The 19,040-nt window shown below is 31.8% G+C and overlaps 1 protein-coding gene across 3 annotated transcripts in view; it reads left to right on the top strand.

Moving 5' to 3' along the window:
- The window catches only part of LOC126879143 (neuropeptides capa receptor-like), an 87,559-nt gene that overhangs the window by 18,870 nt on the left and 49,649 nt on the right, over positions 1-19,040 (top strand). For all 3 annotated transcript variants that reach the window (XM_050642139.1, XM_050642137.1, XM_050642138.1), the window contains exon 3: positions 4,195-4,285. In XM_050642139.1, coding sequence (XP_050498096.1) covers positions 4,195-4,285 — 91 coding nt within the window. The remainder of the gene's footprint in view (positions 1-4,194; positions 4,286-19,040) is intronic.

Genomic DNA, 19,040 nt, shown 5'->3' with positions numbered 1-19,040 from the left:
GTGTTATTTACAAATTTGTATAATGCACCCCCATATTTTCCCCGGAACCACCCTAAAAAATAGAAGAATTAATAAGGAAAATAATCAAAAATTTATTTTGGGAAACCACTGTGGCTTTAGGGTGCAAAGAAAATAAAATATGTATAGGTCATAATGTGTAGCAGAGAGTGTGTACTTTTATTTTCCATAAGTACTTTATCCATAAAATGAACAGGTGACGAAAAATAAAACAGGAGCCCGCCAAAGCATTTTTGAGATTTAACTGTGCCGTAACGGTTGTTTATACCAAAAAAATGCATAGGACTTTATTTGTAGAGAAAATAGTGGTCTTTAATTCTGTATAAGTTTTTGTTTAAAAAAATAGGGGTAGTAGATAGGGGTATATTTTCCGCAGGGATGTTGCAATAATCATATTTATTTATGAAAACCCTCTTGATGGAGCATATGTACATATGGGTTAAAAAGCAAAAAAAAAATTTTTCAACCCCCCTCCTTATTTTTTTTATTACAGGGGTTGCATTAAGAAATCTCTTTTAATGTCCATGCATGGGAAATAAGAACGTGCACAAAATAATATATGACGAATTTTAATAAAGGGCAAGTGTGTGAAGGATTCTAAGAAAATCATTTTCTTTATTAATTCTCCTTTTTTTGGGGGTGGTTCCGAAAAAAAAAAATGGGGTGCATTATAGAAATTTGTAAATAACACCAGCATATGGATAATCGCTGAAAGTTTTTATACTCTATCATAGGCGGTTCAGATGGTATAGAAATGGGTTTTTTTTAAAATGTAACACCCTGTAATTAAAAAATGGGCAATTGTCCTTAAATAAAACCTATACCAAAAAATCAGCCAGTTATTTGTGATTAATCTCAACAGTGTTTCTTCTTAATTCTCATTACAGTTAGGGAAAAATAATTTTTTTAAAAAACATATTTTTTAAAAACTTGCCAAATTTGGGGCGCCACTAACGCTAAACGGTGGGTGATAGACATATGCTGTTGGAAAAAAAATAGTAGGAAATATAGTCCTCTTCATTTTACTATTAAGTAAATTTTTTGCAAAACGTACAGGAAGGGCTACGTTTCGCAAAAACCATAAATTACCCCCTTTAAAAGGATGAAAAGGGGGTTAAGTGGCAAAATTGTTTAAGAAAAAGTTAGTCTTATAATAAGTAACCCTTGATATACAAGAAAAAAAAATAAAACCGGACTTGTGTCCATTTTGCTAGGTTCAACCTCTGTTTCCTACACTATATAATTTTTTTTGTGTAAATAAATGGGGTGCATTTATTTTGTTAACTATTAGAGTTCTCTTTCATTTTACATTTATTTTGCTCCAAATGTTTATTACTTGTGAATAATTATTTTATAGAAGTTTTTTCTTGCATTTCATTCTTCTTCTTCTTCTTCTAGTGCCGACCCCACTAATGAAGGTTGGCTATAACCATTACCAATTCGTCTCTATCTTCCGCTTTTCTTAAAATCGTCTGGGTATTTAACACGGTCCAGTCGCGAATGTTTATTAACCAGGATATTTGTAGTCGAGCAGGACTCCTTTTTCCTTCGATTTTACCCTTCACAATCAACTGCAAAAACTCGTACTTATCATTTCTAAAAATGTGCCCTAGATATGCCGTTTGTTTCCTTTGAATGGTGGTCAAAATTCTCTGTCACTTCCCAGTCTGTGCAACACCATTTTGTTCGTAAAATGATCGGTCCATGGCATTTTAAAAATTTAATCTCAAAAGCTTCCAGTTTTCTCATTAAGTCAACATTAAGTCAATTTAAGCTTCGCCACCATAAAGAAAAATAGAAACGATACAATATTTTATCAACTGATATCGGATTTGCAGATTTAGTATTTGGTTGCTTAGAAATTTCCTCATGTTCAAAAAGGCTGCTCTTGATTGCTCTATACTTGATCGAATTTCTGATTTCGGATTTAAGTCTTCCGTAATACAGACTTCTAAGTATTTCATTTTGTCCACTTGTTCAATATCTTCATTTCTTATCTGGATCCTTGTTATGAGTTTAACCCTCTTACTAATAACTATGGTTTTGTTTTCTTTATGTTTATTTTCAAATCAAACTGTTCTACAGTATCACAAATTGTGTTTAGTAGCGCCTGCAGGTCTTTATCACTTTCAGCGATAGTGACTGTATCGTCGGGATAGCATGATTTCATTATTTTGTGCAAATTCTTCAGGAATTTTCTGATAGAATTATCAGTAGACACACTAAAATAGAACTATATGTAGAGGTAGACCGCATCTTCAAGGTAGACCGCATATCATAGTAGCACCCAGATTTTATTATTAGGCCAGGAACCGAAGCTTTTCACCTCGCAATTTTTACAGAATGGATCGATTTGCCTGAAAATTTGAGAATAAGTAGTGGATAGTCCATGGATCAAAATCTATATGATGCCGAAAGGCGCTTTTACCATGGGGGTGGTTGCCACCCCATCTTGGGGGTGGAAATTTTTTATTATATTTTAACCGCAAAAGTTGATAAAAACATTCATTCTAAGCAAAAAATGTTCTATACATTTTTTTAATAAAATTAATAGTCTTCGATTTATTCGCCATCGAAAGTGTTAGTTTTGTATAGAAAAAAATCAACGTTTTTCGATATAGGTACTCATTTACGATTCACTCAATTTTTGCCGTAGAAAATTTTTTTTCAAACCAGGTTCTTAGGAATTAAATAACCTACAATTTTATACAGAAACATGTTTTCGTATCTCTGATGGTAATTTTTCTATTCTGAAGGAACTGACATTTTTTACCAAACTACAAAAATTCACTATTCGCTTTTAACTCCAGTTTTTTAAAACTAATCATTCTAAGCCAGTCAAACTTCTAGAACCTATTAATAATACATAAATAAATAATAATGAATAAGGTCAATGACCAAAAATACCGCTAACTTACATTATTATGCTTCCAATTAGATTTCTTCTTTTTTTTTTTTCAAAAAAATATATTGATTTTTTAACCGTAAGTTTTTTATTTTTTATCCTACAAAGTTGTTTAAAAAACAATTTTGTAGATCTTTACAAGATCCATAAGACTATTAATATTAAATCTTTATAAAATCCTCAGTCGCAAAAGGAGGTGATTTTGAAAGGGTTGGTAAAGGTGGTTTTTCATGTTATTACAAGTTTTAATTATCAATAGCTCACTCAATTTTTGCCGTAGAAAAAATGACTGCAAACCTTGTTCTTGGGAATTAAATCAGCTACAATTTCATATTTAAATATTTTTTCGTATCTTTAATGCTAATCTTGGTATTCTGAAGAAAAGCCATTTTTATCGAAACTACAAAAATTCGTTATTCGCTTTTAAATATTTTTTTAAAAGCTAATCATTATAAGCCGGTCAAACTTCTAGAACCTATTAATAATAAATAAATAAAGAATACCAAATAAGGTCAATGACTAATTTTAATTAAGGTGGTGATTGGGGGGTTGCTTGCGATCACTTTTTCGCTGAAAAAAATAGGGACTGACATTGTTTTCATTATAAGTCACTTAATTTTTGAGCTAAAGCTTTTTTTTATTTCTGGAGATAGATATTTTTAAGTACTTTAAATTAATTTGAACAAGTTGTCCTTGAAAAATGCATAGTTTTCCTGTCTTTTGACTTTGAAACTACCATATTTAGCATTTGACGAAGAAGAGCCAACATATAATAAAGTATAGCTCGGTTACTATTGCTCTTAAAGAAAATTAAAAAAAAACAGTTTTGTTTATTTTTTCAAAAGGTACATTTTTGTTAAGTAAAGTTGTTTAGATAAAACTAAAACTTTTGGAGTTATTAGCAGAAAACTTATTAAAAACATTGATTTTTTCGATAAAAAAACTAACACTTTCGAAAGCGAATAAATCGAAAACTATCAATTTTATCAAAAAAATGTATAGAACGTTTTTTGCTTAGAATGAACGTGTTAACCAACTTTTGCAATTAAAATATAATAAAAAATTTCCACCCCCGAGATGGGGTGGCAATTACCCCCATGGTAAAAGCGCCTTTCGTCATGATATAGATTTTGATCCTTGGACTATCCACTACTTATTCTCAAATTTTCAAGCAAATCGATCCATTCTGTAAAAATTGCGAGGTTTTGTCCTATTTTAAGCTTCATTACTTGGACTATATGATTAATTTATATTCTCTATTGCTATTAAAGGTCTTCCCTATGATGTCACGTTATTTTGGCATCAATATCCTTGGACTTTGGGAGATTTCTGTTGTAAAGCTAGAGCACTCATATCAGAAACGTAAGAATTAACCAATTAATTACTTTAATAAACCAATTAATTAATTATTGCCGATGTACAGTTGCGGCTATTGAATACTTTACACCCTTACGTATTGTATCTAGTATTTTTACCTTGTTTAACCTTCGGACGACAAAGGGGTAAATTTTGACCCCAATGTATGTTTTTATTTATTAAATTTAGAAATATTTTGATACCCTCACATTTTGTAATAAAAAAAATTCCCTATACTTTACTAAAAAAAAATATTTTCTGAATTTGGGATCAAAAACGAACTCTCTTGGATTTTCATGTTCCAATTTTATATTAAGTAAATATACCCTATTCCACGAACATACGCCTGTTTTGGATTACTTCGAGAACGAATATTTTACTATGCAAAATAAGAAGAACGAAAGTAAATTGCAAATTACATTGTTGTTTATTGGAATAATTATTAGCGCCATTTACTTCCGTACTTCTTATGTTGCACAGTAAAATATTCGTTGTCGAAGTAATCCAAAACAGGCGTATGTTCGTGAAATGGCCCATACCGTCTATTATGTGGAGTTGTTTGTAAGAAACATTCCAATACGAAAAAAAAATTGTTTGTTAAACCTGTGGCGACGTAAATTAGTGTACCTATATTTTAAAATTTCTTTAGCAGATGATATATTTATATTCAGAATAATGATTCCGGTTTTTGTTCAGTTGTAATTAAAATATGTTTTACTAATGTAGTGTAGGAAACAGCGGTTGAACCTCGCAAAATGGACACAAGTCCGGTTTTATTTTTTTCTGATATATCAAGGGGTGCTTATTATGAGACTAACATTTTCTTAAAAAAATTCGCCCCGGTACCCCCCTTTTCATCCCTTTAACGGGGGTAACTTGTGGTTTTTGCGAAACGTAGCTCTTTTGCGAAACTTTACATAGCAAAGTAAAATATGCATAGGTTCATAATATGTAGCAGACAGTGTGTTCTTTTATTTTTCATAAGTACGTTATCCATAAAAGGAATAGGTGACGAAAAAAAAATCAAAAACTGGAGCCCACTAAAGCATTTCTGAGGTTTACGGCGCCACTGTGCCGTAACGGTTGCTTATACGAAAAAAAATCATAGGTCTTTATTTGTAGAAAATATAGTGGTCATTAATTATGTATAACTTTTGTTTCAAAATAATGTATAGGTAATCAGAAAATCGTAAAAACATGCTCGAGAAGGGATAGGGGTATTAGAGATGTATCAAGTCAAACTAGTTTAATTTTACTCAATAAACTTGACTTGACTTGAAAACCAAACTTTTTTGCAAAAAAGTTTGACTTGACTTGAATTTGATATCATTAGGTTTGACTTGAAATCAAACTTCTTCAAACAGTTTGAAGTTTGAATATCATGTTGCACAACGTGTATATTTCCAATTCTAATTAAGAGCGTACCGACTTTTGTTTTGACTTATTTGGGTAGGTCTGAATCTGTACTCTGCTACTCCGCAAATTAGTTTGTAGTTCATATTAAGAAGTCTATGCGTGGCTTGTTTATTACGTTCGTTTTGAAGTGTGTGCTTTGTGAAAACATAATATCGCAACCTGAATATTTTTCGGCACAGAATAAGTACCAGAACAAATGGAGTCTGAATTTGAAGGTATTCCCACTGCAAAAATTAAAATAAAAAAATCTTTAGTCGAAGCAGAATTAATTAAGAAAAATAAATATACTGATTTATTTGATGTTGCGGCAGGTGTTTTCAAAACAATGAAAACTGCAAAGTGCACAGAGTTGGGCAAAATACTGCATATGAGTACCTATTTGAAATACAAAATACAAAAATACTCCTTTGCTCTTGTATTTCAAATACAACATACTTTGCTCCGATCTATGTATTTTAAACACAAAATTCAAAATGAAATTTTGAAAATACTTTCAAAATACAAATACCTATGTATTGTATGCAAAGCAGTTGCGGATCTAGACATTTGCCTTGGGAGAGGTTTGCTTTAGGGGGGAACTTCCAATGAAACACCAACCAAAAGACATAAGAAAGATAAACCCAAACTACATAAAATACATAAATAATAACTTATATGTATTAAGTTCCCTCAATTTTTCTAACTAGCGTGTTTATTGGGTTGACTTTGTCTGTCTGTGGTTTAAGTTTCAGTCAGATAATATATTTGTATGTTTCAACCATTGTTTTTCTTTAATTTTGAACCTTGTTAGGGGGAAATTTCCCCTTTTTCCCTCCCCGTAGATCCGTCGCTATTGCAAGAGGTTACAATCTGGTGTTCTTTATCAAGACTTTTTTGGAGGTTAATCTAAATTTTTTTTCAAAAACAAAAAACCGAAAATAAAAAACTTATTTGTTTGAATAAAATGATATTTTAAATTACATACATTACACATACATTCTAACACATTGATCGCCGTCGACATTTTATCGAAAATGAATAATTTTTTTTAAAATCTTAGGTTCATTATATTCCGAAATGTAAATTTCAATTGATTTTTCAATCTTCCTACATAGTTTTTTTAGACAAAAACCCATATTTTAAATATGCGGTTACTGTAATTTTTTCTTTCGTATTGCCGGGTGGGACGGATCATCTGGCCAGCCACATGTTTCTTGACGACGAAAATGCAAGAAGTGAATAATAGGACTATTAGTTCTTGCTGTGATTTATAGCTTTATTGCTTCAGGAAATATCTTAAATACCTATTGTTAGACTAGTTGTGCGCAACTTGTGGTGTAAAATATTCTTTGGTGTAAATACACATTTGGTATTTTATAGAGACAAGAATAAAATAATTCAAATTGAATTGCCACAAACACAGACATAAAGTAAATTGCTGGGATTAGGTTTATGAGCCCTACTCCCCTAATTCTAACTCCAGGTAACCGCCGCAAAGAGGTGATTCATCCTAACAGATAAGCATTACAAAACTTCAAAAGGTGTATGTATTTTGTAATCAAAGTATTTTCAAAATACTATTTCGAGTATTTGAAATACAAAATACTTTCGCCTCTGGTGTTTCAAATACAAAATACATTAGTGTATTTTAAATAGTATTTGAAATACAATGTACCTATTTTGTTTTAATGTACGACCAACTCTGAAAGTGCATACTTGTATTATGTAAAAATAAAGAACGGGCTTATAAAATTACAAATAGTGAATTAATTCTTTAAAACGACATTGCAAAGTCACAGAAAATTCATTAAACCTGCTCTACCAAAAATACAATATTTTGTTGTTCCTTCATAAATTTTTGTTAAACACTCAAATAAAAATATAACAAAGTGATATTGATAAAACGAAACTTGCCCGCAAGCAATTCTAAGCGTACAAGAATCATTTTTAAGAATTTTAGGACCCTATTTTGAGTATAATGGCTCCCTGAATCAAGTTACTTTTATATGGAACTCATTGTATTATTAATTTTCTTATCTTAATTGGCAACTAACATATCTGTGAAACTAAAATTATTATCTGTGAAACTAAAATTAACCTCTAAACTTATTAATCCTGATAATTTGGTATATTATGTACATATGAAAAAAGAAGAAGAAGAAGATACATAATGGAAAATGTGGTGAGCAACTTGGACAGTCCATAGCGGCCAGCTTTTGAACTGAGTAGAGAGCTGTAGAAGAGTTTGCTATGGAACTCTAAGGACCTCATTGCCTTCGTTATGTATGAACAGAGAACAAAAAAAGTTGTGACTGGCTAAATGACACCCAAGTCTATGCCAAAAAAAAACTAACATATCTCGAGAAAAAAGTATATCTACTAAATAAATTATTTTTCAAACTCTTTCAAACTAGTTTGACAAACAGTTTGAATTTTCAAACCTGTACGATTGGCCAGTTTGACTTGACTTGAATTATTTGTCAGAAGGATTGACTTAAGTTTGACTTAAAATTAAGTCAAACTCAAGTCAAATTCAAACTTTCAAGTCAAACTTGTGCAACTCTAAGGGGTAGTTTCTGCAGTTTATTTTCAAAGATCGGGGTAGTTTCCGCAGGGATATTTCAATAACCATATATATTTATGAAAAACTCTATTGATGGAGCATATGCCCATATGGGCCAAAAAGCACAAAAAACCTTTTTTTTTCAACCCCCCATTTTATTTTATTTTTTTGGCTACAGGTGTTGCACTAAGAAATCGCTTTTGGTGTACATGCATGGGTAATAAGTACATGCACAAAATGATATATGAAACATTTTAATAAAGTGCATGGCTTGTGAAGGATTTCAAGAAAATTACAATTTTTATTAATTCTCCCTTTTTTGGGGGTGGTTCCGTCGAAAAATGGGGGTGCAATATACAAATTTGTAGATAACACCAGTACATGGATAATCGCTGAAAGTTTTTTTTACTCTAGCATAAGCGGTTCAGAAGGTATAAAATGGGTTTTTTTTAAATGTAACACCATGTAATAAAAAAATGGGCAATTGCCCTCAAATGATACCTATACCAAAAAATCAGCCACATATTTGTGATTAATTGTTGCAGCCTTTCTTCTTGATTTCCATTACAGTTGGGGAAAAATATATTTTTTTAAAAACATCTTTTTTAAAGACTTGCCAACTTTGGGGCGCCCCCGCTAAACGGTGGGTGATAGACATATGCTGTCGGGAAATAAATAGTTGGAAATATAGTCCTCTTCATTTTACTATAAAGTAAATTTTTTTCAAAACGTACAGGAAGGCGTACCTTTCGCAAAAACCTTACGTTAACCTTAAGTTACCCCCTATAAAGGGATGAAAAGGGGGGTTCCGGTGCGATTTTTTTTTAAAGTAAGTTTCATAATAAGCACCCCTTGATTTACTAGAAAAAAAATAAAACAGGACTTGTGTGCATTTTGCGAGGTTCATCCTCTATTTCCTACACTAATGTTTATTTATCATTTATTGATACAATACTGACATTATTATGAATACATTATTTTATTTGTTCAGTTGTTATTAAAACAACTTCGTTTTTTTGCCAATTGTCATTTTTGACTGGGGGTCATTTTCGACCCCCGTTAGTCATCCGTGTAACAAAAAATGGTTTGTCATCCTAAGGTTAAACGTACATTTTATATCAAAGAGAGAATAGGTAGAATAAAATTAAAAAATCAAAATAAAACAAGCAGTTTGAGTGCGTAAGTCGTAGGTTTTCACAAAACGTTACCGGAAGTCGATATTTGAAGTCTTCGTGGACTTTGCGTCCATTGATATACGATTTCACTAATTTTGAGTCATTTTACCAAACTTCCGGTCATAAACATTCGAGCTTGTCTTTCTAAATGCGTCGATTGATATACAGGGTGTCCCGAAAAGATTGGTCATAAATTATACCACACATTCGGGGGTCAAAAATAGTTCAATTGAACCTAACTTACCGTAGTACAAATGTGCTCATAAAAAAAGTTACAGCCCTTTGAAGTTACAAAATGAAAATCGATTTTTTTTAATATATCGAAAACTATTAGAGATCTTTTATTGAAAATGGACATGTATCATTCCTATGGCAGGGACGTCTTAAAACAAAATTATAGTGAAATTCTTCCACCCTATAAAAATTTTATGGGGTTTTGTTCCCAAACACCCCAAACTTTTGTGTACGTTCCTATTAATTCATTATTGTGTTACCATTAGTTAATCACAACGTTATTAAAAGTTTTTTGCCTCTCAGTATTTTTTCTATAAGCCAGTTTTTATCGAGATGCGGCTTTTTTTATAATATATGTATTTACATAAAAATTGTATGGGGTTTTGTTCGTTTAAAGCCACCAAATGTTTGTGTACGTTCTAATTAAACTATTATTGTGGTACCATTAGTTAAACACAGTGTTTTTAAAACTTTTTGCCTATTAGTTTTTTTTTGATAAGTCACCTTTTAACGAGATGTGGCTTCTTTTTCAAAATATAACTATACTAACAATGTAAATTATAAATAAATTTTCAGATTATAAACGGGTCCCTATAATCGTACTTAACCATATATAAATATGTGGTGAATTCGACAAATATTCAAAATATCTCGATAAACACTGGCTTATCGAAAAAGTACTAGCAGGCAAAAAAGTTTTAAGAACATTAAGTAATGGTGTCACAACAATAATTTAATTGGAACGTACACAAAGGTTTGGGGGGGTTTACGGAAACAAAACCCCCATAAATTTTTTATGGGGTGCACAAATTTCACTTTAATTTTTTTTAAGATGCTGCTGCCATAATAAGGCCACTTGTACATTTTAAATAAAAAATCTCTAAAAGTTTTCGATATATGAAAAAAAATCGATTTTTATTTTGTAATTTCAAAGAGGTGTAACTTTTTTTGTGTGAACTATTGTATATAGGTAAGTGAGGTTCAATCAACCTATTTTTGACCCCAAAATCTGTGGTATAATTTTTGACCAATCTTTTCGGGACACCCATAACATGCACCATTTCTGCGACTATAATGCGGCACTTCCATTTACATTAACCGAAGAGATATAAAATCCGGAAGTGTATATTTGTTCTAATGTTGATATAGTGTGTCAAATAATATATCACATAAAAAATACCAAGTTTGTCGTAAAAGGTATATATTAAAATACCCTAAATAAGGGTCACAATACAAAACGTTTTCGGATTAAGGAATCCATCATCAGTGTTTAAATGGAACTAGAATTCACTATGGAACTAGACTCTTCCCAATCAATTAACTTTCTTGATCTCACTATTACCAGATTAGATGACCATTTCGATTTCAGTATCTATAGGAAACCAACAAAGACTGATCATGTCATACCTTTATCTTCTAACCACCCTATGTCACATAAATATGCAGCTTTCCATAGTTACATCCATAGACTTGAAACTATTCCTTTATCACCATCAAACTATGATAAAGAACTTAATATTCTTCGTCAAATAGCGTTCAACAACGGTTACGATCCTAATATTGTCTACAAACTTATTCAAAAGAGACACCTTAGAGTCTTGAGAGAGACTGCTTTCCCTAGAGACTTGACCTTCAAACCCTCATATGCTTCCTTACCATATCTTCATGAACGTCTTTCTGGAGACATTAGATATATTCTTAAAAGAGCAGTTGATAATACTCATATTTCTTTCAAAGTGCCCAACAATCTGGGACAGTGTCTTACCAATTCCAAAGACCCTATCAACTACATGGATCGTAGTGGTGTGTATAGATTACAATGTTCTGATTGTGACGCTACATATATAGGTAGGACCTGTAGATCCCTATCTTCACGCTCCTTAGAGCACACCAAAAGAGAAAACACTTCTACTTTCTCACAACATCTTGTAAAAAACAAACATACCCTTAATATCACAGAAGATGTCTCGTTATTACATAATATTTCACAAAAAAACTTTCTAAAATTGGACCTGTATGAAGACTTAGAAATAGTTAAAGAGAATCAGAGAAGTCCAATTGTGTCAATCGCCATGTGTCATTTAACCGAGATTTTCAACCCCTACACCGTCAAATTTTTTCATAAACCACATCAGATACAATTTCCTCTTCTTTGCTACACCATTCATGACTACCACATACATCTATTTCACTCCCAATTGTCGATAAGCAACATCTTACTTTAACTCTCTAATATTCATTTGTACCTCATCCTCTTACATCCTCATTATTTCACACCAGCTTTAATTTTCCAAAATTTAGCTCCTACATCACATATACAACCACATCCATCAGAATTGAGTCTCATTCCAGCCACCTGTCTTCTTAACCTCATCTCATAGCTTATAGATTAGATAACTCTTATTTCATAACAACACACTACACATCTTCCATGGTCCAATATCACAACATACTCTGTCAGACTTCTCATACCGTCCTACTCCCCCCCATATTTTACAATCATTTCATTTTTAACCAATTTGATGTCAGGTCTCTGGAGGACTCAGTTTCATCAAGTTACTTTAGTCTCATTTTCAATCAGATAAAAACAAAACAGTATTTTTACAATTATCATATCACTTTTTCTATCATTATACAATATATGTTGGGTCGACTACCAAGAAAGTTATCAGTAAAGACTGGATTATATGCAAAATGCATATGCATATATATGCTGCATATTTCTCATGTTTTTCATAAATGCATATGCCTTGCATATTTGGAGATTTAAGAGCATATAAATGCATATTTTGATGGGAATTTACTCTACCCCATTTAAAAATAAGGTATATATTAGTAACATCAACATCCATTAAAATAAAATGTGAAAGTAAATATTTTGCTGTTAAGCTCCTTTGTTGTTGTACCCATAAACATAATGGGCGTTATTTATAGCTGCAGGTATCATTATCCGGATATTTAAGATTTATAGACTTCTCAGAATTTACAAATTACCTAAGTAAATACCGATTATATTTTGAATAACATTACAAATATTACCTGTACTTTCTGCTGGTGTCGGCCAACTATGAATTATTCTGGGAAAACCAACCAAAACGAAATTTTAAGCATTTTAAGGGTAGGATAGATTATTTTATTTTATGAATGGTTAGTCTTAAATCAATCGCCGATTATTCAACTTTTGTGATTGCAAGTTATTGACTATACTGTGTAAAAAAATCATTTTATTATTATTGTGAAAATGCCTAAAGTAGCAAGGGAAAAATCAAGTCTTCTCAGAAGTTGGATTGGAAGTAACAATCATCTAAAAGTTATCGACAGTGAAAGTATGTTTTGCACCATTTGTGATAAAAAGGTAAGTTCTCCACTTCAATAGATTTTTAAACTTATCAAACTTCTTTGCACATCTATGTGTCTGTCTATTCTAAAATGACAAACCGTCCCATTTCTTCAAAAACTGTTTTTTAAAGTTCGCAACGGTTTGGCTTATACAGAGCGAGGTGTTGAGAGTGGCCCACCCTGTATACTACGGTACACTGACTGTACTTTATTGTTTGACGATTTCAATTTCACTTTGAGAAATAAAAAAAAATTGGGGGAGGTTTAAAAAGTTTGATCATTTTAATGTAGGTATCTATTTACGAAAACATCTAAAACATCATTATCATTATATTCCAGATTCCATGTCAAAAGAAATTCCAAGTAGTTCAACACATAAAAACTTCACTTCACCAAACTAAGCTATCAAAAAATGATAATAAACCTCGCCAGCAGATTCTACAGAACAGTTTGCAGATTCAGAATACGTCAGTTGGGCAAGAAACCTTTGCAAAGGATTTATGCCATTTTTTTTTGAACTGCAATATCCCTCTGCACAAGTTAGAACATAAATCGTGTCAAAACTTTTTAAAAACTTATTGCAAGATTAAAGATAAACCAGCTCAAATACCAAGTTCTTCAACTCTTCGGAAAAAATATGTCAGTGCATGTTACAAAGATGTGATGACGAGTATTAAAAATCAGTTAAAAGCCGAATATCTTTGGATTTCCGTCGACGAAACAACGGATACAAAGGGTCGACAAATTGCGAATCTAATTGTTGGAGTTCTTAACGACTCTGGCGATTTTAAAAACTCATACTTAATTAGTGTAAAATGTTTGGAAAAAACAAACTATGCTACAATAGCTAGATTTGTTAACGAATCCCTAACAAATTTTTTTTTACCTGATCAAGTACCATTTGAAAAAATATTATTAATGCTTAGTGATGCCGCCTCATATATGATGAAAGCTGCATCCAATCTTAAAATCTTTTTCCCTAATTTAATTCACTGTACATGTTTGGCGCACGGCCTAAACAGAGTTGCAGAGAAAGTTAGAATTGAATTTCCCAATGTAAACACCTTAATAAATAATGTAAAAAAAGTATTTCTGAAAGCACCACTACGTGTACAGGTATATAGGGAGATGCTTCCCGATATTCCTTTACCACCAGAACCAGTATTAACCAGATGGGGAACTTGGCTTAAAAGTGCTATATTTTTATCTGAACACTACGACGACATCAAAAGCGTTATTTCAAGTTTTGATCCGACTTGTACCGCTATTGATAACTGTCAAAATATTTTTAAAGAAAAGTCTATTAAAAATCAATTGTTGTATATAAAATCGAATTTCGATATCATTGAAAGTTCAATTACAAAATTAGAGGCTCAAAATTTATGTCTTCACAATAGTATGTCTATTGTTGATTCGGTTAAACAGAAAATAACAAATCTGAATGGGGAAATTGGAGTAAAAATTAAAGATAAACTTGATGACGTTTTAAACAAAAATGAGGGTTTCACTTTATTGCGTTCAATAAATAATATAATCAATTTTGGAAACTTCGATGAAAATATTAATATGGATCCGTCTCTAATAGCAAAGTTTAAATATGCCCCAATTACATCTTGTGACGTTGAGAGATCTTTTTCTGCCTATAAACAAATATTAACAGATAGAAGACATAATATTAGTTTAGAAAATATGAATCAATATATGATTATTTATTGTAACAATAAAAATATGTAAATTTGTTTTATTGTACTCTTTTTATAATATTAGTTTAGAAAATATGAATCAATATTGTAACAATAAAAATATGTACATTTATTTTATTGTACTCTTATTTATCTTGTGGTCAAAATAAAATATTTTGCCGTTTTATTTGTCACAAAACCTGAAGTTAAAAAAATATATTAAGAAATAATAATACAATTTGGTTTAAATTCAAACCTATTTATTTATTTTTATTATTTTTTATTTATTTATGTATTTAACGTAAACCATAAAATTATTCATATAAAAATAAGTGCATATATAAATGCATATTTGCATGTTAATTGTGCATATTCAGCTTGTTTTAAAATGCATATTGCATGCATATTTTAGACATTTTTTAGTGCATATTTTCCAGTCTCTAGTTATCAGTCATTAAACAATTATCATTTCATCAATACTCTTAAAATCGTACACATATGTACACATTACATACTATTTTGTGTTCCTAGTATAGGGCTTTTCATTCACAGTCATTTGTTTCGAGCTTCTGTCATGTGTCACATAATATTAATTTATCTACGTCGTACGTTATTGGTATGTACCAATGATACAAACTGTACAAGAATTCATCTGTACTCAGTAGATATATCTTAAAAACACCCTGTAATTATCTACGATAATTACTTTTAGTTATTTATGTCATCATAACAACATTACAACCTTCATTCGATTATATAAATATTGTTATCCTAGATCACGATTCACTAATAATTGCAGAGTCAATTATAAACACTTTTCATGGTCGATGCTGAATAGGCATTTCTAAATATATAAACAGTAAAACTATAACAAGGGAATTCATATTATTATATTAGACATTCGTCATTCTATTTTGGGTGATCAGACGTAATATTTCCACATTAAAGATAGTGTCTCTTGCTACACGAGACGTCCTTTGGGTGCGGTGCTACCAGCTTATGCTCATGTGAGTGTAAATAAAACAACTCAACAAGTAAAAGCGTATCAATTATTCCACCCCTCGGATAAGGGATAACCACCTTCACCGGGAGCAGATAGCCTTAGTGCCCAGGGCTGTCATATGGCGATCCAGAACCAGGGAAGAACTCAGGACTGGTGAACAGGACAGGTATGAAGAAACACGTCAATGTTCAGGCACCTAGACCACCTTAGACAACAGTGTGGTATGTAAAATGGATGGAGACATCAGGCCGACGCGGAGCTGAAAAGGGAATAGTATGGAGATGGAACATCGTGGGACAATGGAAAATGGACAATGCTATGGAACGTGCAGCGAGGACTTGTGATACGAACAAAGACGTGTAAAAGTGGTAAGTCCATATTAGCTATTTTTATGGTATTTCCTGATTAATATAAAGTATAAAGTATAAACATTATGTGCTACCTTAATTACATTAATATATGTTTCAAGTTTACCTATTTTTACTTAATTATTCTATTATATTACCAATAATTATCAATATACAAAGATCTTTTTACCCTCATATTAAGTTATTATAGGACGCAATGATACAATTTTATATGATTTTTTTACATATTTATCAACGTATACTTTATCCTTGCTGACTTTTATTCATTTATTATTTGACTACTGATTTTTAGTACATTTTTGCAATTTTTATGATTTTAATATTTGCTATCGTAAATATACCTATCAAAATAAATATACGATATATAACAAATATACGCTATATGCATAATACATTTAAATTATTATTCTAACTAATTATTTACAAGGGTTAATATAACGTTATTTATTTTTGAATTTTTTATTACCACTGCAATTTTTACATATTTTTACCATATATTGACGTATTATTTTATCTCCATATTTTTTTACTATATATCTATATAATACATATCTATATACACCGTAAGACTATCGAATTTATATTTTCGCTAAGAAGTGCAGGAGCTGAAAAAAAATTATGTATAAATGAGTAGCAACAAAGTTACTTGGGAAGATTTTGTCAAAATAGTTGAGGAAATTGCACAAGAAATAGACAGGCAAAGCAGAAGAGTCTTAAAGAAAAAAGTTCCGAAATCTAAGGACATAAAGGAAGAAGTGACGACACAGCTAATTAAAGCTTATAACAAGTTCACGCAATTGACTAGGAAAAACTGGGAAGCACTTTCGGACAAACAAAGGGAATCGTGCAACAAATATTTTGGAAAAATCAGAGACAAAGTTATACGATCATTTCAAGCAGTAAATGTGAGAACAGTGGTTCCAAGTTCAATACATCAACCAATCGACAAGGAAGTTGAAGAGGAACAAAGCGATGAGGAAATAGAAGAAGGAAAAAGCGACGAGGAAGGAGAAGAAGAAATAATTAACGACGGAATAAAAGAGGAAAAAGGTGACATAAAACAAGATATAACAATATTAAACATGGCTTTGACAATCAATGAATTTTTGAATATCGCAAGCAAGATATTGCCCAACGAGTTCGATGGAAGCGCAGGGAAATTACAACCATTTTTAGACGCATTAGAACTACTTGGAAAATTGGCAGAAGGTCATGAAGACACAGCTGTAACGCTAATAAAAACGCGACTCACCAATAAGGCTAGGAACCTAATAACCACAGAAGATACGATTCCACGGATAGCTGAAGCACTAAAGAAAGAATTAAAAGGTGATAATCCGAAGAATTTAATAGCCAAATTAGCAAAAAAAAGGCAAGGGCATAGAGATGCAGCAGTGTACGCATCTGAAGTGGAAGAGTTAGCAGAACAATTAAAAGTAGCATACATAGCGGAAGGAATGCCACTTGACTTAGCAAAGAAATATACGACGGAAGCAGTAGTAACAACAATGAAACGAAACGCTAATGCAGATAAAGCTAAGCTAATACTGGAAGCAGGTAACTTTACATCACCGCAGGAAGTAGTATCTAAATTTTTGTCGATCGATACGACTGAAGAAAATGCACAAGGAAGAGTCTTAAATTATAGGACAAACTACGAGAATAGGAGAGGACAGCAGCAATACAGAAGAGGATACCATAACAAATATGACAGAGGAAGAAGAAATAACTTCGGACAACGGAACGAAGGAGAAGCAACGGACAATCAACGAAATTATTCGAACAGAGGATACAGACAATTTAACAATCAAACATACAGAGGAAACCAGAGAGGCGGACGTAACAGGAACGTAAGGTTACTAGAAATAGAGGACAGTCAAGAAGAGCAAGAAAACCAGCAGTTGGGGTTTTGAATGAACAAGAAGTTGAAATCACACAGGCAGAAATAAAATATAACATTTACAACTTCGACCTAAACCTAACGAACTTTGTACGAATGAAAACAGGAATTCTTGAAAACACAAGCACTTTTATCATAGACACAGGAGCTGATATTTCAATACTAAAATGTTCACAAGATTTTATGAAGGAACAGGTGAAACCAAACACAAAGGCGAAAATAAAAGGAGTCACTAAAGGAGAGTTGCAAACAATGGGAGAAGTTGAGACAACACTCGAAGTAAAAGGAACTCGATTCGAACACATCTTTCAATTGGTAGAACCTAACTTTCCAATTCCAACAGACGGAATCATTGGGAGAGACTTTATTTCTAACTTTCAATGTATACTAGATTACGCAAACCTTAAAATGCACATTAAAGAGGACAACGATTGTTACATTAGTACGAAAATTCTGGATAATATAGACAATGACACCATAATAATACCGCCTAGATGTGAAATTTACAGAATCGTAAAAATTTTTCAAACGTTAAAGAAAGACAGGATAGTGGAACAGCAAGAAATACAACCAGGAATATTCATAGCAAGAGCAATTATTTCAAGTAATAATCCATACATCAAAATTTTGAACACAACGTACGAAACAGTAAATGTAGACGCAAGCACAATCAGGACGTTGGATATTAAACTATTCAATATATATAGGCTAGTCAACGACAGCAAGGACAGAAAAAAAGAATTACGAGAATCACTGAAATTAGACATACCAGAATACATACGAGACAACTTAGTATCGTTATGCGAGGAATATTCAGACATATTCGCCCTAAGGCATGATATGTTAACCTGTAACAATTTCTACGAACAAAAACTAAGAGTTAAAGACCAAACTCCGGTATATATCAAGAATTATAGGACACCTCATGCGCAAACAGAGGAATTAAATCGACAAGTACAAAACCTAAGAGACCAAGGAATCATAGAACCATCTACATCCGAGTACAACAGCCCAGTAGTACTGGTACCGAAAAAAGCTATAGATGGAGGAAAAGCATGGAGATTATGCATAGATTTTAGACAACTGAACAAGAAGATAGTTA

This window comes from Diabrotica virgifera, chromosome 1 (genome assembly GCF_917563875.1).
Source record: "Diabrotica virgifera virgifera chromosome 1, PGI_DIABVI_V3a".
Classification (NCBI taxonomy): Eukaryota; Metazoa; Arthropoda; class Insecta; order Coleoptera; family Chrysomelidae; genus Diabrotica; species Diabrotica virgifera.
Note: the sequence above shows the minus strand (reverse complement) of the source record. Positions and strands in the feature narration are given on the sequence as shown.